This window comes from Tiliqua scincoides, chromosome 4 (genome assembly GCF_035046505.1).
Source record: "Tiliqua scincoides isolate rTilSci1 chromosome 4, rTilSci1.hap2, whole genome shotgun sequence".
Lineage (NCBI taxonomy): Eukaryota > Metazoa > Chordata > Lepidosauria > Squamata > Scincidae > Tiliqua > Tiliqua scincoides.
Window position 1 is genome coordinate 59405365 of NC_089824.1, and position 22869 is coordinate 59428233.

A 22869-nucleotide genomic window follows, 5' to 3' on the forward strand; every position below is an offset into this window, starting at 1 on the left:
GCATCCCTGCAATACCTGTTTATTTGCACACATATAAGCAGAGCATATTGGAAGTGAACGGATTCCTAGACAGTGTGCCTGAATCAGGTCATCAAAAAACAGCAGCTTAGAGTGCAATTCTGAAATGGAGATAAACCAGTGAGGCCCCCTGTGCTGGCCTCTGAGTGTTACAAATGTGCTACAAAGCATGTTCACAGCACCTCAGGAGTTGGGAAGGCCAGCGTAGAGACCCATGCCAGTTCCCGGAGGCTGAATCCAGACCCTGCACCAGTAAGTATGCATTGGCTAAAGCAGGCCAGCATGGGGGGTTGGACAAGGTGGTGGGAGGGTGGAACAAAGGTGGGGAAAAGGCATTTGGGGGTGTGAAACAATGGTCTGGGAAGAGGATTAGGCCTGAGGGGGGGGGAGGCAAGATCGACCATGGCAGCACAGGCCAAATCTTAAACCCATTCCTGGCCCAATCATGGACTGTTCAGATTTGTGCCAGCGAAATCACTGGTGCAGATTCAAGAACCCCTATAGGGGTGACTAGGGCTCGGCACAAAGTGAGGGGGGAAATGTCTCCTTACCCCAGGTTGCTCTCCAGCTTGCACCTGCCTTGTGCTGGATATAGTACAAGCCCTTCAGACAGGCTGTTACAGGGCAAGTTAGGATTGGGCTGCCCAATACCTAACATCTCCTGCACTTGCTGCTTGTTTATCAGATGCCCAGCTGCTTCTCTGTGCATGTCCAAATTCAAACCACAGACAGCATTTAGCTATTTTGTCTACCACCATGTTATACAAAACCAGAGAAAGAGACCTGTTCATAAACTTGCAACAATACCCAATGCAGCATTTTAATGACTCTGTTCCATAACGTGTTGCAGTCAAACGACTTTGATATAGCTAAACAGAGGTAAAATATGTTAATATCACCATTATTGTGCTCTTTGTTGCCCCAACATGAAATTGGCAACAGAACAGAAAACCAGTGTACAGCAGTGGAAAAACCATTTTCACTTGCTGCTCCCTCACAAGCATTTTAAACATATACCTTTCATTTTTTCCAATATCATAAAATAAGAAGCTTTTGTGACATCAAACTTGAGTTATTTTGGGCCCCAACTGTAGTTATCCAAAATTACAAAACCCTTGTACTAAGAAAGATTAACTTGAACAAAGAAATGCTTGTTTAAATGTGGTTTCCTCTGGAAAGTAACTGTGTAAATATAGGGCTTTTAAAAAGAGTGAAAGTACAACCATAATACATTCACAGTCATATGTGCTTGCTTTAGCAAAAAAGGAATTTACATATTTTAATTCATATTTTTCTTACAGAGTCCAAACAGTCAGCTAGTTTCTGCAGGGTTGTTGACTAAATAACTGAGTCTCTATACCACAGGCTTGAGGGTTGTACAAACATCAAAAGTTTCTCCAGCAAAACCTACTTATGGGAGAGCACCCAGTGGAGGAGAAACAGTTTGCAGCTTGCACTGTTTATCTTTTATCCACACAAACTTCCTACATTCCAACCAGCCTTGAGCTAATCTTGCCTTGTGAATTGACCTGTCAAAGCACAAACATGATTTTCAGGACTGGTATTTAACCAAAAACTGTGAGCGGCACAGACATCTCTCTCTCTCTCTCTCTCTCTCTCTCATGGATTGAATGTCATTATTTTATGCTTTATATTTTTTGTCTTGCATCATATCAGTGGCTTAGTAGAATGCATTAAAGGAAATTATCTTTTCTCAAGCTCATGCTTCTGCTTCTTCACAATGTACAGATTCCACAATTTACAGCGTAATGGAAGTGTCATAATTGTTTGGAAAATCTAGTGAGGGCCAAATTGCATGTTACATTAAGCGTATTATTATGTGCTTATTATGACAGTTGTGTGCTTTGTTTTTGTTTACTACATAGCATGTGTGGGATGGGGGATCAGAATCAGAACCACAATATGGGGGGGGGGAGAGAATTTTAAGCCTTTGCCCTTGCCACAGCACTGAACTAGTCTGGCACTTCCCCACAACTGCTCTTAGCCCCATGACAATCGGCTTTCACATCATCCACAAGTCAAAAACAGGGTGTTTGAGAGCCAGGGTGGTGTAGTGGTTTGGGAGGTGAACTTAGACCTGGAAGATCCAGGTTCAAATCCCCCCTCAGCCATGAAGCTTCCTGGGTGACCTTGTGCCAGTCACTTTCTCTCAGCCTCACCTATCTCACAGGATTATTGTGAGGACAAAAGAAAGGGAGCAGTTGTGTACACCGCCCTGAGCTCTTTGGAGGAAGGGCAGTATAAAAATGTGATAAATAAATAAAAAAACAGAGAGAAGTTTTGTCTGTAATTCTATACACTTACCTGGGAGTAAGTCCCACTAAACTTTGTAGGTTCTCAGTAGACTTCCATAGGATTTCACTGTAAGAGCTTTTCCAGTGCAAACAGGGATGGATACCAAATGGAAACTTTTGTACATCTTTAAAACTATGCTGAATATAGAAAATGTTGCTCGATACCAGTAGGTGTTGCTAACTTCACTCATAATCTGCATTGCTGAGATCAGTTAAAATACTAGTATTAAAGGTGAATTACTCAACATTGTGGCCATGTGGGAAGCTGCTTGAAAGCCTTCCTTTTTTGCTGGTGGTGACATGGAAAGTCTCCATATAGTGTAGGCCATTTACAATGCAAGTGATACATAAACTTTTGGTCTACCACATGGAGCAGCCGTAACAGTGAAGCCTTTCACATGGTAGCCATAACACAGGGATTTGCCCTATATATGGATGGCTAACAAACAGCTCAGTCATATGAAACAGCTACAAAACTAGCAGCTCTTTCAGTTTCCTTTCACACTCTGCCTGTCCAGGGGTCTTTCAAGTAGACTTCTAGATGTCATCTGTGACATAAGAATGTGGTGGGCCACGAAGGATGATCTGTACAGAAAGATGATTACCCAAAAGGGTGTTCTGTTCATGCGACAAGAAGAGAGGTGTTTTGCAGCTGATGTAAGAAATGTATGATGTATGAAAGCTCAGGAGAGAGATCTTGGGGTGGTGGTGGACAAGTCGATGAAAGTGTCGACCCAATGTGCGGCGGCAGTAAAGAAGGCCAATTCTATGCTTGGGATCATTAGAAAAGGTATTGAAAACAAAACGGCTAATATTATAATGCCATTGTACAAATCGATGGTAAGGCCACACCTGGAGTATTGTGTCCAGTTCTGGTCACCACATCTCAAAAAGGACATAGTGGAAATGGAAAAGGTGCAAAAGAGAGCGACTAAGATGATTACTGGGCTGGGGCACCTTCCTTATGAGGAAAGGCTACAGCGTTTGGGCCTCTTCAGCCTAGAAAAGAGACCCCTGAGGGAGGACATGATTGAGACATACAAAATTATGCATGGGAAAGATAAAGTGGATAAAGAGATGCTCTTTACACTCTCACATAACAGCAGAACCAGGGGACATCCACTAAAATTGAGTGTTGGGAGGGTTAGGACAGGCAAAAGAAAATATTTCTTTACTCAGCGTGTGGTTGGTCTGTGGAACTCCTTGCCACAGGATGTGGTGACGGCATCTGGCCTGGATGCCTTTAAAAGGGGATTGGACAAGTTTCTGGAGGAAAAATCCATTATGGGTTACAAGCCATGATGTGTATGTGCAACCTCCTGATTTTAGAAATGGGCTATGTCAGATGCAAGGGAAGGCACCAGGATGCAGGTCTTGTGTTATCAGGTGTGCTCCCTGGGGCATTTGGTGGGGCCGCTGTGAGATACAGGAAGCTGGACTAGATGGGCCTATGGCCTGATCCAGTGGGATTGTTCTTATGTTCTCATGAAAGGCATGTTGATCCAATGTCTTCATTAACATGCTGAGTCACTTTAAGGTCTGTTAAAAAGATTGCTTTGGGGTTGAACGGGAAAGATCATACAGATTTGGGGATGAAATATTGATCCAGATTTTATTCTGCCCCTGAGGAAGAGCACCAACTCAAAAAATGCAGATCGCCTAATTCTACAGTAAATAGTAGATAGTAATTGCTGCCTCGGTTTTTTTTTTCTTTTGAAAATTGTCTTTTAAAGTAGTTGTAGGACTATAAAGCTACAGTGTATCTTTGGGAGGTCATCTAGAGTTCCTGTTAATATACACATCTGACCCGTTGACACTGTTATTTTATGAATAGGGAGCAGAATACAAATTATTTAATGCATTTTTTTAATTTTCATGTGTTCTATTTCAGATGATCATTCTCGAGTTAGACTGCAGACTGTTGAAGGGGACATAAACTCCGACTACATCAATGGAAATTATATTGATGTACGTATATTAATCAAGATAACTAATGTTATAATATTATTTGAAGAAAAACATAGTTGGTTTTGGGCTATTTAACATAGATGTGGCACATGATCAGAATGCCAGTTGCTAAATAGCGTGAGAAATCACTGTCAAGGGAGCCCGTATGTATACTAAAGTTGACATTAAAACTTCCCAAGCTTTGTTAATAAGAGAATTAAATCAGTCGTTTCCTAAAATCGCCATGTTCTGGAGTGGAGAATTGCCAGTAATGTTATCTGGCTCCTTTTCCTCCTGAAGCTTATGTGGACCAAAGAAATGTTATTTTCATTTTCTGTCAACAACTTGGCACCATTCCAGATTTAAAAGAGAGCTGTTTGCATATTAATGTGACAAAACTCTGTAATTCCTAATGCAGTGACTTGCAATCTCTTGTCATCTCTGCACTTTTAAGCAGTCTTCAAAGCATAGTCTGCATCTGTTCACCAGGACTTCTAATGCAAGCAAGACATTTCATTAAATATGTACACTGTTTAATTATTGAAGACTGCTTCTTTGTTCATTCTCCATCATGTTAACTTAATGTTCTACATTACAATAAATTCTTTAAGAGACAGCATTTTGGGGGCAATGAGAGAATGAAATCAAAAGTAAAACTGAAAATGAAGTCAGGATCAGTCCCATTTTAAGTCCCAAAAAAACTTCAGTAATTTTCATGTTCATGCAACAATATTAATGTTCAGTAATTTAGAGTAACATAGTTATAATAATTAATGTCATCAACACTGCTTTTGTCCTCATTAGTGACATCTTGTGACAAAATTGCCACTGCCTTGTATAGGCAGTATATTGCCATTTCCTTTTGACAAAAGAAAATTTAGATCATCCTTCTCCAATTAAAGAAAAAAACAAAACAAACCAACAAGAACAGTTGCAAAATGAACACAGTCTCTCTTTTTATGTAGTGGTCTCAACACTAAGGGGTTGTGTTCCTTGGCCTGCTCTAAACGAAATCTTTTTAAGTTAGCATTCAGGTATAAACCTAAGATTTGTATTGCTAGCACATTAGTGTTTAGGATGTAACCTGTCATTATTCTACAGCATGATTCACTGCCAGACAGATGTAAAAAAGCTTTACCTAGCATTGTGTGATAAACTAACAGCCCAATCCCGTGTTACGCCCCATATGACATGGCAGCAGCACCAATGTGGTGTCTGCGTATACTCCAGGAGAATTTTGGCGTGAGGAGGCCTCCTTAGGGTAAGGAAACATTTGTCCCCTTGCCCCAGGGAGGTCCATGCCAGCCCAACAGGTCTACTTGGACCCTCGCCATTGATGTCTCTAGTGCAAGTCTGCGTTGACCCGTGATGTTAGATCACCTGGTGAGAGGGTGAGGATTCAGCAGGTGCCACTACTCCCGAACCCATCCCCTTCCCATGTCTTATTTGCCCTACTCCCCACCTGATCACCACCCCGTTCCACCCCTTCACCGCCTCCCTTCCGGCCCCTGCAGAGACTTACCTGAGGCAACAGGCATTCGCAGTCCATCACTGCCATTTCTACCAGTGGCCAGGCTGTGAACTCTGGCAGAGTCACTATCTGCAACACCCAGAAAGCATGCTATGCCAGTGGAACGTACATTCTGCTGGCATAGCATGCAGTTAGGAGTGGACCATAATTGTCACTGGATAGCTATGCCGCAATCAGCTATTTCTGGAGAGTGAATTATTACAAGTTTGGTAAATAATATAAATGAATGGAAAAATTAGTCTTCTAGCCAGTAAACTTTTTCAGCACCTGAGCAGGGCAGTCAGCCAAGTTTATAAATGGTGCATTTATTGCAACATGGGAAATACTAGTTAGATAATGGAAATCAGAATATTTGTATTCCATAGAGAACATATATCACAGAATGGCAGATAAATCATAATTCTTCCTTTTAATCTCTTCTTCCTGTTATGTCTCTTTACTGTTTAAGGGTGCAACCCTAACCCCTTATGTCAGTGCTTTCGAGCACTGTGCTTTCAAGCCCTGACATAAGGGCAATGAAGCTTCGAGGTAAGGAAACAAATATTCCCTTACTTTGAGGATGAACCTTTTAGAATTCTTTGAAAAGGTCAACAAGCATGTGGATGCAGGAGAACCTGTGGACATTATATATCTGGGTTTTCAGACACAGTCCCCCACCAAAGGCTACTGAAAAAACTCCACAGTCAGGGAATTAGAGGGCAGGTCCTCTCCTGGATTGAGACCTGGTTGAAGACCAGGAAACAGAGAGTGGGTGTCAATGGGCAATTTTCACAATGGAGAGAGGTGAAAAGCGGTGTGCCCCAAGGATCTGTCCTGGGACTGGGGCTTTTCAACCTCTTCATAAATGACCTGGAGACAGGGGTGAGCAGTGAGGTGGCAAAATTTGCAGACGACACCAAACTTTTCCGAATGGTGAAGACCAGACATGATTGTGAGGAGCTCCAGAAGGATCTCTCCAAACTGGCAGAATGGGCAGCAAAATGGCACATTTGTTTCAATGTAAGTGTAGAGTCATACACATTGGGGCAAAAAAACAAAACTTCACATATAAGCTAATGGGTTCTGAGCTGTCTGTGACAGATCAGGAGAGAGATCTTGGGGTGGTGGTGGACAGGTCGATGACAATGTCGACCCAATGTGCGGCGGCAGTATAGAAGGCCAATTCTATGCTTGGGATCATTAGAAAAGGTATTGAGAACAAAACGGCTAATATTATAATGCCGTTGTACAAATCGATGGTAAGGCCATACCTGGAGTATTGTGTCCAGTTCTGGTCGCCACATCTCAAAAAAGACATAGTGGAAATGGAAAAGGTGCAAAAGAGAGTGACTAAGATGATTACTGGACTGGGACACCTTCCTTATGAGGAAAGGCTACGGCGTTTGGGCCTCTTCAGCCTAGAAAAGAGACGCCTGAGGGGGGACATGATTGAGACATACGAAATTATGCATGGGAAGGATAAAGTGAATAGAGAGATGCTCTTTACACTCTCACATAACACCAGAACCAGGGGACATCCACTAAAATTGAGTGTTGTGAGGGTTAGGACAGACAAAAGAAAATATTTCTTTACTCAGCGTGTGGTCGGTCTGTGGAACTCCTTGCCGCAGGATGTGGTGCTGGCATCTGGCCTTTAAAAGGGGATTGGAAAAGTTTCTGGAGGAAAAAGCCATTATGGGTTACAAGCCATGATGTGTTTGTACAACCTCCTGATTTTAGAAATGGGCTTTGTCAGAATGCCAATGCAAGGGAGGGCAGCAGGATGCAGTTCTCTTGTTATCTGGTGTGCTCCCTGGGGCATTTGGTGGGCCGCTGTGAGATACAGGAAGCTGGACTAGATGGGCCTATGGCCTGATCCAGTGTGGCTGTTCTTATGAGGCCTCTGTGAGTGATACCCTACTGCAGGATGCAGCACATGTCCCATTGGTATCGCTATGCCAGTGCTGGAAAGCACTGACATAAGGGGTTAGGATTGCACCCTAAATATATCATTCTTTTGTATCTTTGGGTGGGGGCACATGTTCTGGATGCCATGCTGAGGCCACCTTAAATTGCTTCATAGGGTAGTTGTTACCATGAGGAGAGTGATTTGTGTCCACTGGTTTACCATGCAAGTTGGACAAACATTTACATACCACCAGGGCTTTTTTTCTAATGGAACACGGGGGGGATGGAGTTCCGGCACCTTTTTGCAGGGGCCCCTCCCCTTTGGAGGCATTCCAGAAGGGGGGGAGCAAAATAGAGGCATTTGCTGGGTGGGTGCTGGGGGGTGCAGGGTGGGCGGGCGCCTGGCCCCTGCCTGACCGCACAACAACCCCTTCCTGCCCCATCTCCAAGCTCTTGCCTGAGCCCAGCCTGCCTCCCCTCCCCCGCGCTCTGCTTTCCAGCGCAGCTTACAAGCTGGTGGAGGGTGCAGGGGACACGCACCAACACCGAGGAGGACAGACAGACAGACAGACAGCCAGGGAGGCAGGCTGCGGCACCCACGGAACACCCAGGTACTGGCTTGGCAGAGGAGGAGAGGAAGGAAGCTGGCTGGTGCAGCCCCCGTGCCAATCTGCAGCATGAGCCTAGGCGTGTCTACTCAGAAGTATGTCTCATTGTTCTCAATGGGGCTTGCTCCTGGGAAAGGGTGCATAGCCTTGCAGCCTGAGAGCCCAAGCATGTCTACTCAGAAGTAAGTTCCATTGTGTTCAGTGGGGCTTACTCCCAGGAAAGTGTCATAGCCTTGCAGCCTGAGTAGACAGGCAGAGAAAGAGCTCTGAGGCTACAGTCCTCTCCACACTTTCCTAGGAGGAAGCCCCACTGCCTCTAGTGGGACTGACTTCTGAGTAGACAGGCACAGGATTGGGCCCTGAGGCTGCCATCCTATCCACAGTAAGCTCCATTCACTAAAGTGGACTTCTGAGTAGACATGCATAGAATTGGGCTCTTGGGCTGCAATCCTAGGCACTTTCCTGGGAGTAAGCTCCATTGACTAGACTTACTTCAGAGTAGACATACCTAGGATTGGGCTCTTAATCCTGGCAGAGATATATATCTGCACCCGTTTTCACATGCTAAGGGCAGGTGAAAAGGGATTCTATGTGTGTACAACATGCTGTCCAGCCTTACCAGAGATCCTCCTCATCCTTCCCCCACAAGCATGTCCTCCGCCAGCCAGCGTTTGCAGCTCCTCTCCAGCAATGCACAGCAGCTGCTCAGGGCAGCAGAGAACATACGATTGCATGCCAAGTGCCTTCCCAAAGACACAGAGTATTCTGATACCTGAATTAAACCATATTTAATCGCTTGTTTGCAAATGTAGCTGTTTCTATGTGCACCTAAGGACCCCTCTTGTGTAAGAATTCCTTTTTTGTTCTTACTCCCACAGTTGCTTAGAGTAATTTTACTACATGGAACTCATGTAAGCCATTTTTCAGAATCCATTCACTGCTTCCTCTCCTCGAAGTAGTGCCATACTACACGCTACAAGTGCACCTGTACAGTATTTTTCCCCGTGTGTAGAAAAAATAGCTAGAGGGAAGGGGATGTAGAGATTGACAGCCCAATCCTATGTATGTCTACTCAGAAGTAAGTTCATCTTTAGGGGGGAAGCACATAAAAAATATTTTATTTCTCCAGTAAAAAATGGTTTAAAAATAAATAAATAAATAAATAAATAAATAAATAAAATATTAACAAGTTGTGAGTTCCTGCACCTTTTTATTTACAAAAAAAGCACTGCATACCACTATGCATTGGATTGGCTGTTAGTACTGGGATGGAGAATCACCACTGAAAAGTCACCACACACAAGTGACTTGCTCCATGAAGCAATTTATGATAGCCTTCAACTAATGGGCAATACATGCCTCAGTCTGTACACCTGCCTTAGCTCCTCATTTATAGATGGATCCAAATGGACCACAAAATACCCTTCTATTTGCACAAGGGGGGGGGCATATGATGACATCCCATCCATCAGTAGAAGCAGCCTCACTACACCTCTTTCTATTCTTTAGGGTCTCCCAACCCTCAGGGTGCACAAGTAGCTGTAGTGGGCAGGCAGATGAAGGAGAGCTCTGTTTCACAGGCAGACTTCTACTCGGAGTTGGATTCAAGCCTAGGAGCTGTTACTTTAAATTTCTTCCTTCATTTAGATGGTCTCATATCTTCACCATTATTTAAAAATACCTTTGAAATTAATATAGATCACATAATTATATGGATGTTCGAGTGTATGGTTTGGAGCCTTGACAAAGCTGCTCTAATAACAGCAGTGCTAGTACAATACAAATTATATTGTTCTCTGTACCCAAATAAAAGTCAATATTCAGCATAGCAAAAAAAATAAAATCTGTGAGTTATTAGTATTTACAGCTCAGCCAGCATATGATTAAATTACTCTTGCCTTCTAAAGAAACAAGGTTACTTTCTGTTGTATTTCCTAGTTCCAATTGAACTAACAATTCACTGCAAAACATTTGTTTAAAAAAAAAAGTAAACTTTTCCCAATCGTGAGCAAATCATGATTCCAAAGGGTATTTTAAAGCTGTTTTGATGTGATTGGAAGTATATTGATAGTAGCATTCTTGCGTTATTAATGGCAATAACTGGTTTCTAGTGTGAACAGCTGTATTTTGGGTTGTATTTCAGACTATAATTGATATATTTCAAATTCACTTTTCATTAAGCTTGATAGCAATAATCACTTTTAAGTGGACTATAACTGCAAGTACTATCAATTTCAGCTACAACTGTACAAAAATTTCCTTCTTCAAAGGCACTAATTATATTAACTGTAGACTCATGGCAAAATGAATGCAAAAGGGATGTAGATATAATAATCTTTAATAGGCAAGTGTAATATAATCCTTATAAAATTGTGTGCAGTGATGCATGGACTATTTTTTTCTACTATTGCAAAATATAGGTTATGGTTGTGCATCATGTGAATCTAAAGAATGTCAATAGGTAAGGACTTGGGCCTGATTCATATATTATCAAGGCCCCACGTTAGCCACTGAAAAACCACTTTCTTGTATTTATTGTTTTTATTTATTTATCATATTTTGACTCCACCTTTCTCCCCCTAAGAAGACCCAAGGTGGCTTACAAGAAGTACAGAAAATAAAAATACAATTAAAAAATTACAATATAATATTAATAAAACATTAAAACACTATATAAACAGATTACGAGAAAAGCAGAAATGCAATAAAAATGCAAGGGCAGCAGTGAAACACCATCTAAAATGTCGAACCTGTATGTCCACAATACTACAGCACCAATTACATGGGGAGCACTGATCTCCACATTAATTGCCACACTTGCTGAAATGCTGGTATAGGAACTAAGAGCCCAATCCTGTAGTCCACGGCGTGGCTCCACATCGTGGACCATAGTTGCAAATGTGCCGTAAGGCACATTTGCGGGGCCTACCACTGGGCTCCCACTGGAGCTAGCCCAGTGCTGGCGCTGGGCTGGTGCTTGGTGGGCACCTGGGTCCTGCGGCTCAGCGGTCTCCCAGACCACCGGGCTGCGGAACGGGAGGTGGGGGCTTGGCCTGGGGCGTGGTGGAGGCGTTCCGGGGAGGGGGGAGGAATGGCCGGGGGTGTGGGGGAGACGTGTCGGGGGTGGGGGAGAGGCGGATCCACAGAGTCGAGCACCGCAGGATCCAAGGTGCTTGGGCAGGGCTGCTCACCCTACACAAGTGCCTTCACTTTAGCAGCGACCATAAGGTTGTTGCTAAATTGAGTAGCCCCATTGCGGGGCGACTTCCCTTACCCAGGGGAAGGGGATGAACATCCCCTTCTCCTGAGGAGCCTCCCGCAGTATCGTGGGCGGGAGCCCGCCATGGAGCCACCGGACCTGGGCGCCACAGGCAGCTCAGGATTGGGTTGCCCATCTATGACTGACACTTCCAAATACTGGCTTGTATCCTAATGTGTATGGCTTGCAAAAGTGAATTTCTCCACTGCCTCCCCAGAGCAGCAGTCCAATTTGCCAATCAAAAATCTGCTACAGAGAGTTAGGTGGCTCCCCCAGAAATGGCATAGACCCAGAAGGCTGAAGAATTAGGGGATGAATTGCCTTTCTTCCTGTGTGGGGCGGCCTCCCTTCCTGTGCTTCCCCTGTCTTCTGTTCTCATAAGAAACAGTACTTGGCATAATCTTGGTGATATGAAATTACAGGTTGAGTCTCATTATTCGCTGGGTTCCGTTCCCAGAACTCATGTGGATGGCAAAAATCACACTATAGCAAATCGGTTTTTAAAAAGTCACTTTGCTCAGGGAATTTAAAAACAGCCTAGCTGACCTTTGTGATGTTAAGATAGAGTCATTAAGACGGCAGTCAACAAGGGTCCCTCTCCAGGCCCTTAGAAAGGATTATCTTTCTTTCACTATTCAGGGGGAAGGGAGGGGGTCGCTTAGAGAGAGAATGCTTGATGGATTGTCAGCTGGCTGCCCTGTCTCTAACTACTGTAAAGGACTGTTTTCCTTTAATTTAAAGGGCCCTTCTCATCATGTTGAGATAAAAATCTCTACAACAGTAAAGCATTTTAAAGGGGTGCATTTTTCCCCTTCTCCAGGGATCTGTACATTCCTTCTCATTTGCAGTGGCCATTCGTGATGAGTCAAATCTGTGTATAAAAAATCCATGAATAACAAGGTTGGACCTGCAGTCCACAAGGAGAGAGTTTTCCATTACGTGGTATACTGCCTTGGTTATATATATATATATATATATATATATATATATATATATATATATATATATATATATATATATATATATATATATATATATATATATAAACTTAGTAGCTCTGTCTTGCCATACTCCACAGCTTAAAGATGTGTTAGAGATGATTTCTGAAATGTGACTGGGTCTTCGCAAACAAATGCTCCTGCTATTTGCAATTGGCAGTGGATAGGAGTATTGAAAAGAAGCAGCACAACAGCTGAATCCCTTATCTAATTACGCATCATTTAGGGACTCTCCTTGTCAGTGCTGGCTTGTGTTCCAATCACAGCTTTACTCAAATAATAATAATAATAATAATAATAACAGGTATTTATATACCGCCTTTCTTGGTCTTTATTCAAGACTTTATTCAAGGCGGTTTACATAGGCAGGCTTTATTTAAATCCCTTATTAAATAGGGATTTTTACAATTGAAAGAAGGTTCTTTCTTTCAAGAACCACTACATTCAGGTGTTTCATTCCGATCTGGCTTCACATTCTGGCCTCCATCCTCCCACGCTCAGAGCAGATGGAATAGCTCGGCTTCAGCTTGTCAGCTGCTTCAAGGTCGCACGGTGCCGGTGGCCTCGAACTGGCGACCTTGTGGATGTTATCTTCAGGCAGATGGAGGCTCTACCCTCTAGACCAGACCTCCTGCCAAAGCCATGCTTTAATATGTTCTCAATCATTGTCTCATTCAAAAGCTTGTGTGTATTCATGTTTATGATTTTCACCTCCTGCCTGTGATGGACTGTTTGACAGATTGATCCAAAACACTTTTTTAAACATTTGTTACAGGGTTACCACAGACCAAACCACTATATTGCTACACAAGGTAAGTTCATCTCACATTATAGTTGTCTATATATGTACAGTATATTCATATTTTTGTTACCTCATGAATGTTTGCACTTTAACCAATACTTCACCCAGTCACTTGCTTTCCTTGCACTGGCCCTCTTACAGCATCCCATTATTGATCATAGAAGTAAAATATCTTGATCCTTGTTGAATAGTGCTGTAAAAATGAGGTGGGATAGGTGAGATTAAAACCCACAGAGGGGCACCTTTCCCATATCCAGTTAAACCTGCACCACCACTCAATTTCTACCAGTGTTCTACCACATTTCAACCCAATGTGCGGCAGCAGTAAAGAAGGCCAATTCTTTGCTTGGAATCATTAGAAAAGGTATTGAGAACAAAACGGCTTATATTATAATGCTGTTGTACAAATTGATGGTAAGGCCACACCTGGAGTATTGTGTCCAGTTCTGGTCGCCACATCTCAAAAAAGACATAGTGGAAATGGAAAAGGTGCAAAAGAGAGCGACTAAGATGATTACTGGGCTGGGACACCTTCCTTATGAGGAAAGGCTACGGCGTTTGGACCTCTTCAGCCTAGAAAAGAGACCCCTGAGGGGGGACATGATTGAGACATACGAAATTATGCATGGGAAGGATAAAGTGGATAGAGAGATGCTCTTTACACACACTCTCACATAACACCAGAACCAGGGATATCCACTAAAATTGAGTGTTGGGAGGGTTAGGACAGACAAAAGAAAATATTTCTTTACTCAGCGTGTGGTCAGTCTGTGGAACTCCTTTCCGCAGGATGTGGTGACGGCATCTGGCCTGGATGCCTTTAAAAGGGGATTGGGCAAGTTTCTGGAGGAAAAATCCATTACGGGGTACAAGCCATGATGTGTATGTGCAACCTCCTGATTTTAGAAATGGGCTATGTCAGAATGCCAATGCAAGGGAGGGCATCAGGATGCAGGTCTCGTGTTATCAGGTGTGCTCCCTGTTGCATTTGGTGGGGCTGCTGTGAGACACAGGAAGCTGGACTAGATGGGCCTATGGCCTGATTCAGTGGGGCTGTTCTTGTGTTCTTATATTTTCACTTTACTTAAAAGAAAAGGGGGGAAAAACAGAAGTCCAACATGTACAAGAGATCAATGTGTTGATCCAACACATTTAAGAAAAATGGTTCTTCATCATGAAAGTCTATTTTAATTTCTTAAATGAGTTGTTTGAAAAGGAGCTACTAATCCCCTGATTTCGCAATGTAGTTGACTTGCCCAACTTGAAAGAACAGAATCTCTTCTTCCATATTATATATAATAAGGAAAGAGCCATCATGTTCTGAGTTGCGGATCTAAGTATGGGAAACAAGATTAGAGGGCTCTTTGATAATCAGACCAGAGCAGATGCCTTGCATTACGTGTGGTTCCTGTTATAGCACACTTAGCTGAATTATTTTTCCTGTTCTAAAGAGGAACGAGAAGGAGACTACCTCTGCCAGGGGCAAGGCTTTACAATCGTGCTGCTTCTCTGTTGCACTGACTGCACTGGTTGCCAGTTTGTTTCCAGACATGTTTCAAAGTGTTGCTTGTTACCTTTGAAGCCCTAAATAGCTCAGGATATGGGGATCTGGATCAAGTTTTCCCACATGAATCTGTCTCTCTTGTGAACCATCTTTTAAGGGGGTTCTCTTAGGGGTTCTACTACCATCAGAAGTTTGATCAGTGGCAGCACGAGTGAACGTAAGAACATAAGAACATCCCCACCGGATCAGGCCTTAGGCCCATCTAGTTCAGCTTCCTGTATCTCACAACGGCCCACCAAATGCCCCAGGGAGTGCACTAGATAACAAGAGACCTCATCCTGGTGCCCTCCCTTGCATCTGGCATTCTGACATAGCCCATTTCTAAAATCAGGAGTTTGTACATACACATCATGGCTTGTAACCCGTAATGGATTTTTCCTCCAGAAACTTGTCCAATCCCCTTTTAAAGGCGTCCAGGCCAGATGCCATCACCACATCCTGCGGCAAGGAGTTCCACAGACCAACCACACACTGAGTAAAGAAATATTTTCTTTTGTCTGTTCTAACTCTCCCAACACTCAATTTTAGTGGATGTCCCCTGGTTCTGGTGTTATGTGAAAGTGTAAAGAACATCTCCCTATCCACTCTTTCCTTCCCGTGCATAATTTTGTATGTCTCAATCATGTCCCCCCTCAGGCGTCTCTTTTCTAGGCTGAAGAGGCCCAAACGCCGTAGCCTTTCCTCATAAGGAAGGTGCCCCAGAGTGGTCTTTCTGATTGGTGTCCCCATCTCTATATATGGTTATCAACACCAGCTGGTCTTCTTTTCTGTCACATTTTCAGAGATTTTGTATAATTTCTGTTTTTCAGTTTTGGTATGTATGTATGTATGTATGTATTTATTTATTAAGTTGCATTCTTGGATTTGGAGGGATGTGTAGGTTTTTTCTCTACCTAGAGCAGCAGTTTTCAAGTCCTGTGCCGTGACACATTGGTGTGCCGTGAATGGTTCACTGGTGTGTCGTGGGAGTTTGGGAAAAGTTTTTTATTGGTGGGGTCATTGGGGAAGTTTGAGAGAGGGCAGAACCCGTGTCATCCTTCAGGCAGCTGTTGTTTGGATTGGGTGTGTTATTCCATGTAAGCTTGCACAATGCATTTTGTTTGTTATTTTTTTATCTTAATACTCATTTTTTAAATGATAAAATATATCCTTTAAAAACTGTTAGTGTGTCTTGACAATTTTAGTGCCTTGTCAGTGTGCTGTGAGATGAAAAAGGTTGAAATTTGCTGAACTAGAGAAAGGCGTTCCACTTGGAAACCCCAATAGGTTTTCTGGCAATCTACTTTTAGCTAGTTATATAAAGTATTATTTTCCTTTCTGCAAGCAGAATCCTGAGATGGGTTTACATAATCAAAAGTCCACGGAGATTTGATCCCTTTTCCTGTATCCCCGATGATTCTTAAGTAATCAGAATTAATTCCCAAGTGGTTGACAACAGTTCCAAACATCACTGATTTTTCCCCCCCCTTGGGTTGCTCATTCAAGATTTCCTTGTCCTTTGCCGGCATGCAAAAATGAACTCAGTCTTACTTTGTGAGCCTGGAGACATTTCTGCATCCTACCATAGAAAATGAATCAAGAATGGACTATTTTTCCAAAGGAGATTTCCCTCTTTGTTCTGTAAGATAATGTAGCCTCAACCAAAGTCATAAAGTGGTTTTCACCTAGTGATAATTTATTGTCATTATTACATTGCATAACAACATATTTAAGAAAGTATATATGTTTAAAGAACTTCAGTAATGCAAATAACCATCCAGAAAAAGAAAGAAACACATATATTTACTAAAATCTAAATACTAGTAAAGCATTCTATGCTGAAGTCCTGCGGCTGGATTAATTCTGACAACTGAGAGATGGTTTATAACTTCTACCACCTTTTCCCTTCCATAGGAGTAGATTCTTTACTTGAATAATGTGTGGAAGCTGAGCATTCATGACATTCAGCTGAAGCAAGTTTCATGATCTGTTACGTCTATTTTGGGGGTGCGGTATTTATTAGAGATAATGGGTGCACCCCCCGACCAAGTGATTTTGAATGGGTCCATTGGATCAATTTGGAGGATTACTGCACTGACATTGAAAATTCATCTGATTTAAAATCAAATGTATTCCAAATTGGTGAGGTGTCTAAGGTCCTAATAAGATCTAGGGCTTGAAACCTGTGACCCTACCAAGAAGTTCTGCTTGAATTGGGGCAGATCCACCACCCCTGCCTAGACACCCCAAAGCAACTCCCCCTTCACTGCTTCCTTCTCCTCACCTGTCCATCTGTATAAGGAAGCAGCTAGGTGGGCAAGGACAGCAAAGACAAATGATAATTGGGGTCCCTCCACCTTCTTCTTACCTTTACATATCTAACTCCTTCCTGTCTTTCTGCATGTATGTGTTTACATTGGACTGTTCAGAAAAAAAATCATTCAAGAAATCAGTTCCAAATCCTCAGGGAGATGGTGAGATTACCATTTAATTGTCCCATTGCTCTTCTTCAGCTCCATTCAGCAAATCAAGTGATAATGGGCAAATATAATTGGATAGTGGCAAATGTAATTGGTTTGCAAGAGGCTACCAATCTGGCTTTTGACAAAGCTGGAGGGTTCATAATCACTTGCTTTTTACTAAGTCTTCCACGTGCACCAGAATTAACTTTATGGGGCTAAAGTGAGCCTGGCAGTGAGCCTCCCTTTGGTCCCTTCTTAATCATATTGATTAGGGCACTGGTTATAAGAGCAAAAAGTGTTTCACCTAATGTTGTGTCAAGAGACTATCTAACTGCATTTTCAGTGCAATAAATTCAAAACCTGTAATTTGGGCTAGAAAATTAGCACCTACTTTTCTTCTATAGAGTAGTAGTAATAGGCTGAAATTGCTACTAATGAAAACTTCAGGTGATCTCCAGTAATTGGCACAGATACTCACAGAGCAAGCACCTGGGTCATTTTTTAGTAAAACATTTCCATGTTCTCTCAATGCAATGAATCGTATTCAAAGAACAGTCAGGCACAAACTAAATGTGACCAGTAATTTTCCAGCTGATCATAATTCTTTAAAATCCTTTTACAGCAAAAATTTGTGATGTTATACAACTGTCTGATTTGCTGGTGTTTGTTTCTGATTCCATACTGTACATAGTCAGTGAACATCATTCAGTAAATAGCAAAATCATGGAAGATTTCAGTATTTATATGGGCAGCTGAGATTATTCAAAATTCATCCTTTGTGGTCATATCCAAATGTGACCGATAGCTCTCTCTAACTTAGTTTCCTTTTATACTTATTATTATTATTATTATTATTATTATTATTATTATTATTATTATTATTATACTTTATTTTTACCCCGCCTTTCTCCCCGAAGGGACTCAAGGCGGCTTATAAAACAAAGGTTAAAACAGTTAAAAACATAATTTAAAAGCAGATAAAAACATATCATAAAAACAGTAGTCAGATAAAACTAGTCAGGTAAGAGCATAGGACAGCAAATTAGAAAAGGATCAGGCCTGTGAACAGATGTTAAAAAATGTTAAGAGATGTTAAAAGATGTTAAAAAGGCCAGGAACTCAGAAGGCTTGTCTAAACAGAAGGGTCTTCAGGCCTCGCCGGAAAGTTACAAGAGAGGGAGCAGTTCTTAAGTCAAGGGGAAGGGAATTCCATAGCGTTGGTGCCACTACTGAGAAGGCCCTACTTCTTGCTGCCGCCCCACGTACCTCCCTAGGTGGCGGCACTTGTAAAAAGGCCTTCTCTGATTACCTAAGAGGACGAACCAGATTGTACAGGAGTAGGCGATCTCTAAGATACCCTGGCCCAGAGCAGTATAGGGCTTTTAAGGGGAGTTGCAATGGTCTATCGTGACCATACTTCAGGTATTTTCTATCCCCAGAGCATATAAATTGCCTCGATTTCTGTTTAATATAGCCTTCTCATGCGTCTAAAGTTTCTCAGTATTAAATAAATGACCAATTCAGCATATGTTCATTTCTACACAGTGATGCACTGTGACTATAGGTGGACCTCAGAAAGGACCCCTAAAGCGTCGGAAGGTGACTTGCAGTTTTGCCTTCTGATGCTTTCAGGGGGTCTTTCTGATGCCCAGGAAGTATGCGCACGGCCTTCAAGGGCCTCACAAAGGCCCCCCAAAAGCATTGGAAGGTGAAACCGGAAGTCGCCTTCCAATACTTTTGGGGGCCTCAGAAAGGTCTCTGGAGGTCCTAGAAGGGCACTTTCAGTTTTCGGCTAAAACTGGAAGTGCCCTTCTAGGACCTCCAGAGGCCATTCTCAGGCCTGTGGAGGCTGCCCGCAGTGTCTACAGGCCTCAAAAGAGCCTCCGGAGGTGTCAGGTTGGGTCAAATGTGGCTCAACACAGGTCCAGAGGACCTGTATTGAGCCAAATCCATGGATCAAAAATCCGTGGATAAGTAGGCTCAACCTGTATTTTACCTTTCCCTCCAAGAGGCTTTGTATGTATACTGTACAGCGTTGTAGAACTTGGCCCTTGAATACACACCATGTACCATATTTCCGAGAGCACCCTAACTGCCCAGTACAGAGAACAAAGCCACAGAACAATATATGCAGACATTAAAGGAGTCATCCAAGTATGACTAGGAGCAGTAATTATGTTTGATGTGCTTAAGGCCTAAACTATTATATTAGGCCTAATAAAATATTTTAAGAACAGATTCTAAATCAGCATATGCAACCAGGCAGTTTTACTCCTTCAGTTTGCCTTTAGCTTTAAAACAAAGAAACCGTTTACAGTTTCTCTCTAACTCTAAGAAACCGATCATATTTTAACCCTGGGGAAATCTCTTCATGTCATTTATAAGCTCCTTATAATATACGTATTTCTAATGAAGGTGTTTACACAGCATTAACTGCGGCAACACAAGTGTGCCACTATAATAAACCCTTTTATTTGCTTTCACTGTTTCTTTGCTTATTGCCATATTGCAAGGATATTTCAATAAGGCAGTTCAAAATACAAATACCCATATTGACTTCATATTTAAAACTTTTTAGTGTTACTAGATACAAAGGGGGAACAGAGTGCCTATATCTTTAAGCATTGTATAGAAGAGAGAATTTGGCAGGTGCATCTTTTTAAACCCTTCCATGTTGAGCTGTCCCTGCCAAAATTCCCTCTTCTCTACAAAGGTGATAGGGGTGTCAAACATAAGGCCTGGGGGCCAGATGTGGCCCGTGGAAGCTTTTTATCCAGTCCTCAGGCTCTCAGTTGCTGAACAGTGCTGAGGTGTTACTGCTAAAAGGAGCCCCCACAAAAATTGGGCTCTCCCATATCTTGAAATACGATAAAGATTTGCGTGTTTTCTCTTCTGTCATTTGAAGTTAATGAATTCCTAAGTGAGAAAAAGTACTAATTTTTGGTTATGAATTGTTTAATGACATCACTTCCTGCCTAATGACATCATTTCTGGCCCTCAGCAGGCATCCTGAATGCCATTTGTCCCTCGGTATGAAAGGAGTTTGACGTCCCTGGTATAGGCACTCTGTTCCCCATTGTATCCGGTAACCCTGTTTAAAACAAAATGATTGTTTTGAATTGTTCACTTTAAGTTTTTATCAGAGCAGGTTCTTAGAACTGAAATAGAAAATCTGCATGTTGCATATAGCATACTGCATACATAGGCCCAGATTACATATTACAAGGCATTGGTTGCCCTGCAATAAGGTGCAGTCTGCAGGGTTAAAGGCTTCAGGCCTCTTCATGTAGACACTTCTGTAGACACTGCCAATCCATTGCACAGTTTAGTGGAATCCACCTGAGTTTGTTCCAGACATTTTTCTAGATCCTGCCCAAGTTCTCCTTCATTGTCTGCTGATCAGAACGTGGTTATTCTCTTGAGATGGGGCTCTCAAATTTGGGTATTTGCAATACTGCTGAGTCTGGAAAATCCATGATTCTCTTCTTCTCAGTCAATCTTCTCTTCCCCATTGACAGAGTAGTGTTGATCAATCCTTCTACTCACGAGAAGAGCCTCCACCTAGTTTAATTGAATTCCCCCTTGCCCCCTGGACCACATCCTGCACCATTTCAAAGGGTCTAACAACCCTCAGGAGTGGCTTTCCAGGACATAGAATACTATTGCAAAGAGGAGGACTCAGGGAAGATAGCTTGCATTTTTGCTCCCGCATAAACTTTCCTTTGTTTGCCACACACACTGTTTTTTCCTCTTCAGAGCTATGCAAATGTATGCAGATATAATCCGTTAATGAATTAAGAATCATGTGATGAACTAAGGCCACAGTCCTGTGCCTTAGTTACCTGGGAGTAAGCCCCAGTGGGAGTTATCTGGGAGTAAACCCCACTGAACATAGTCTTGACTTGACTTACTTCTTAGTAAACACACATAGGACTGTATTGTGAGTTTCTTTAATCAGGTGACAACCCTTCTTTACATTCCATTTAAAAAAATACATTTCTTTAAAAGAGAAGGGAAAAACAAAGACAAATTAGAATGGACAAGTAAGTAATAGATCCAGGGCTTCTGCATTATGCTGTTATATAGAATTCAACTTGAGTTAAGTTAGGATTCAACAAGCTAATGAAAATTTAGCAGTTCTGAAAATACTTCTTGTCTTCGAATTTCTTGAGGGAGAAAGGGTTTTGTATAATTGGCTAAATATTTGTCTCCTTCCTCTAAAATACAGCTTTAAAAAATCTGAACAACTCTGAATCCATGAATACTTTCATAACCTTTATTTCTTTATGATCCATTCTCTTTGTTAACTAGACTCTGTCTGTTTTAAGAAAACCACCTGGGTGCCTTTAAAAGGGGATTGGAAAGTTTCTGGAGGAAAAATCCATTACGGGTTACAAACCATGATGTGTATGTGCAATCTCCTGATTTTAGAAATGGGCTATGTCAGAATGCCAGATGCAAGGGAGGGCACCAGGATTCAGGTCTCTCGTTATCTGGTGTGCTCCCTGGGGCATTTGGTGGGCCGCTGTGAGATACAGGAAGCTGGACTAGATGGGCCTGATCCAGTGGGGCTGTTCTTATGTTCATTTCTGCTATAAGAGAAATGCAAAACTTGTCTCTGTCACAGGCAAGTTTGAAGCTTATTGGCTCAGTCTTGTTTTTTTATATATGCTTACATGTTCATCCATGGGCAGTTGCTATTGAGAATCTCAATTTGAGATTAAGGCTTTATAGAGATTACCTCTGCAGCTCCTTAATCTTATTCCAGCACACGTGTTCTTATTTTAAGGTTGCTGGAACATATACATGTATCCAGGCTACACAATTAAAATGGTTCATTTATTTGCCTTTGCAAGTGTATTGTAAAGCAAAAAATGAATTTTAAAAAACTTTATAAAAATATGCAATGTCTTCCAGTAAAATGAGGCAGAGACTGCACAAAGTTCTATGTCCAATTGTGCTGCAATGCTAACAAATTCAATGCCTTCTAAATACATTTTCTTGTAATTTTTTCATAAGTGGTAAGTAACTGCCCTTGCTCAGTTAATAGTTATATGTGTTTAATGTGCAGTATCTGCTCTGTGCACTTGTGCATACTTTCCTGGAAGTAAGCCCCAATGAACACAGTGAAACACAGTGAACACAGTGAACACAGTGAACACAGTGAACACAGATTTACTTCTAAGCAAATCTGAATCATACTGTGCTCTTAGCAGGGACCGGAACTCGAGTCAGGTGATTCAAGTCAGAGTAGCAAAAACACGTGTTTTTTGCTGACTTGTTTACTCTTGAGTCACCTGTGTTGATGACTGTGTTGATGATGAGTCGAGTCTGAGGCCACTGACTCAGCTCCCATGCATGCAGACTCGAGTCTGTCTGTGTTTACTTACCTTTTTAGTGGTGTGAAAGACCTTGTGGGGCCATCATTCAGACCAGGTGAGTCTCAGGGAAGTTCCATCCAGGAGGAAGGGAAGAGTTAATGTTTTGCCTTTGCATCAA

General features: G+C 42.2%; 1 protein-coding gene across 1 annotated transcript in view; it reads left to right on the plus strand.

Moving 5' to 3' along the window:
- PTPRM (protein tyrosine phosphatase receptor type M) overlaps nucleotides 1-22869 on the plus strand; it is a 544564-nt gene that overhangs the window by 469778 nt on the left and 51917 nt on the right. The window contains exons 21-22 of the mRNA XM_066626178.1: nucleotides 4225-4301; nucleotides 13339-13375. Coding sequence (XP_066482275.1) covers nucleotides 4225-4301; nucleotides 13339-13375 — 114 coding nt within the window. The remainder of the gene's footprint in view (nucleotides 1-4224; nucleotides 4302-13338; nucleotides 13376-22869) is intronic.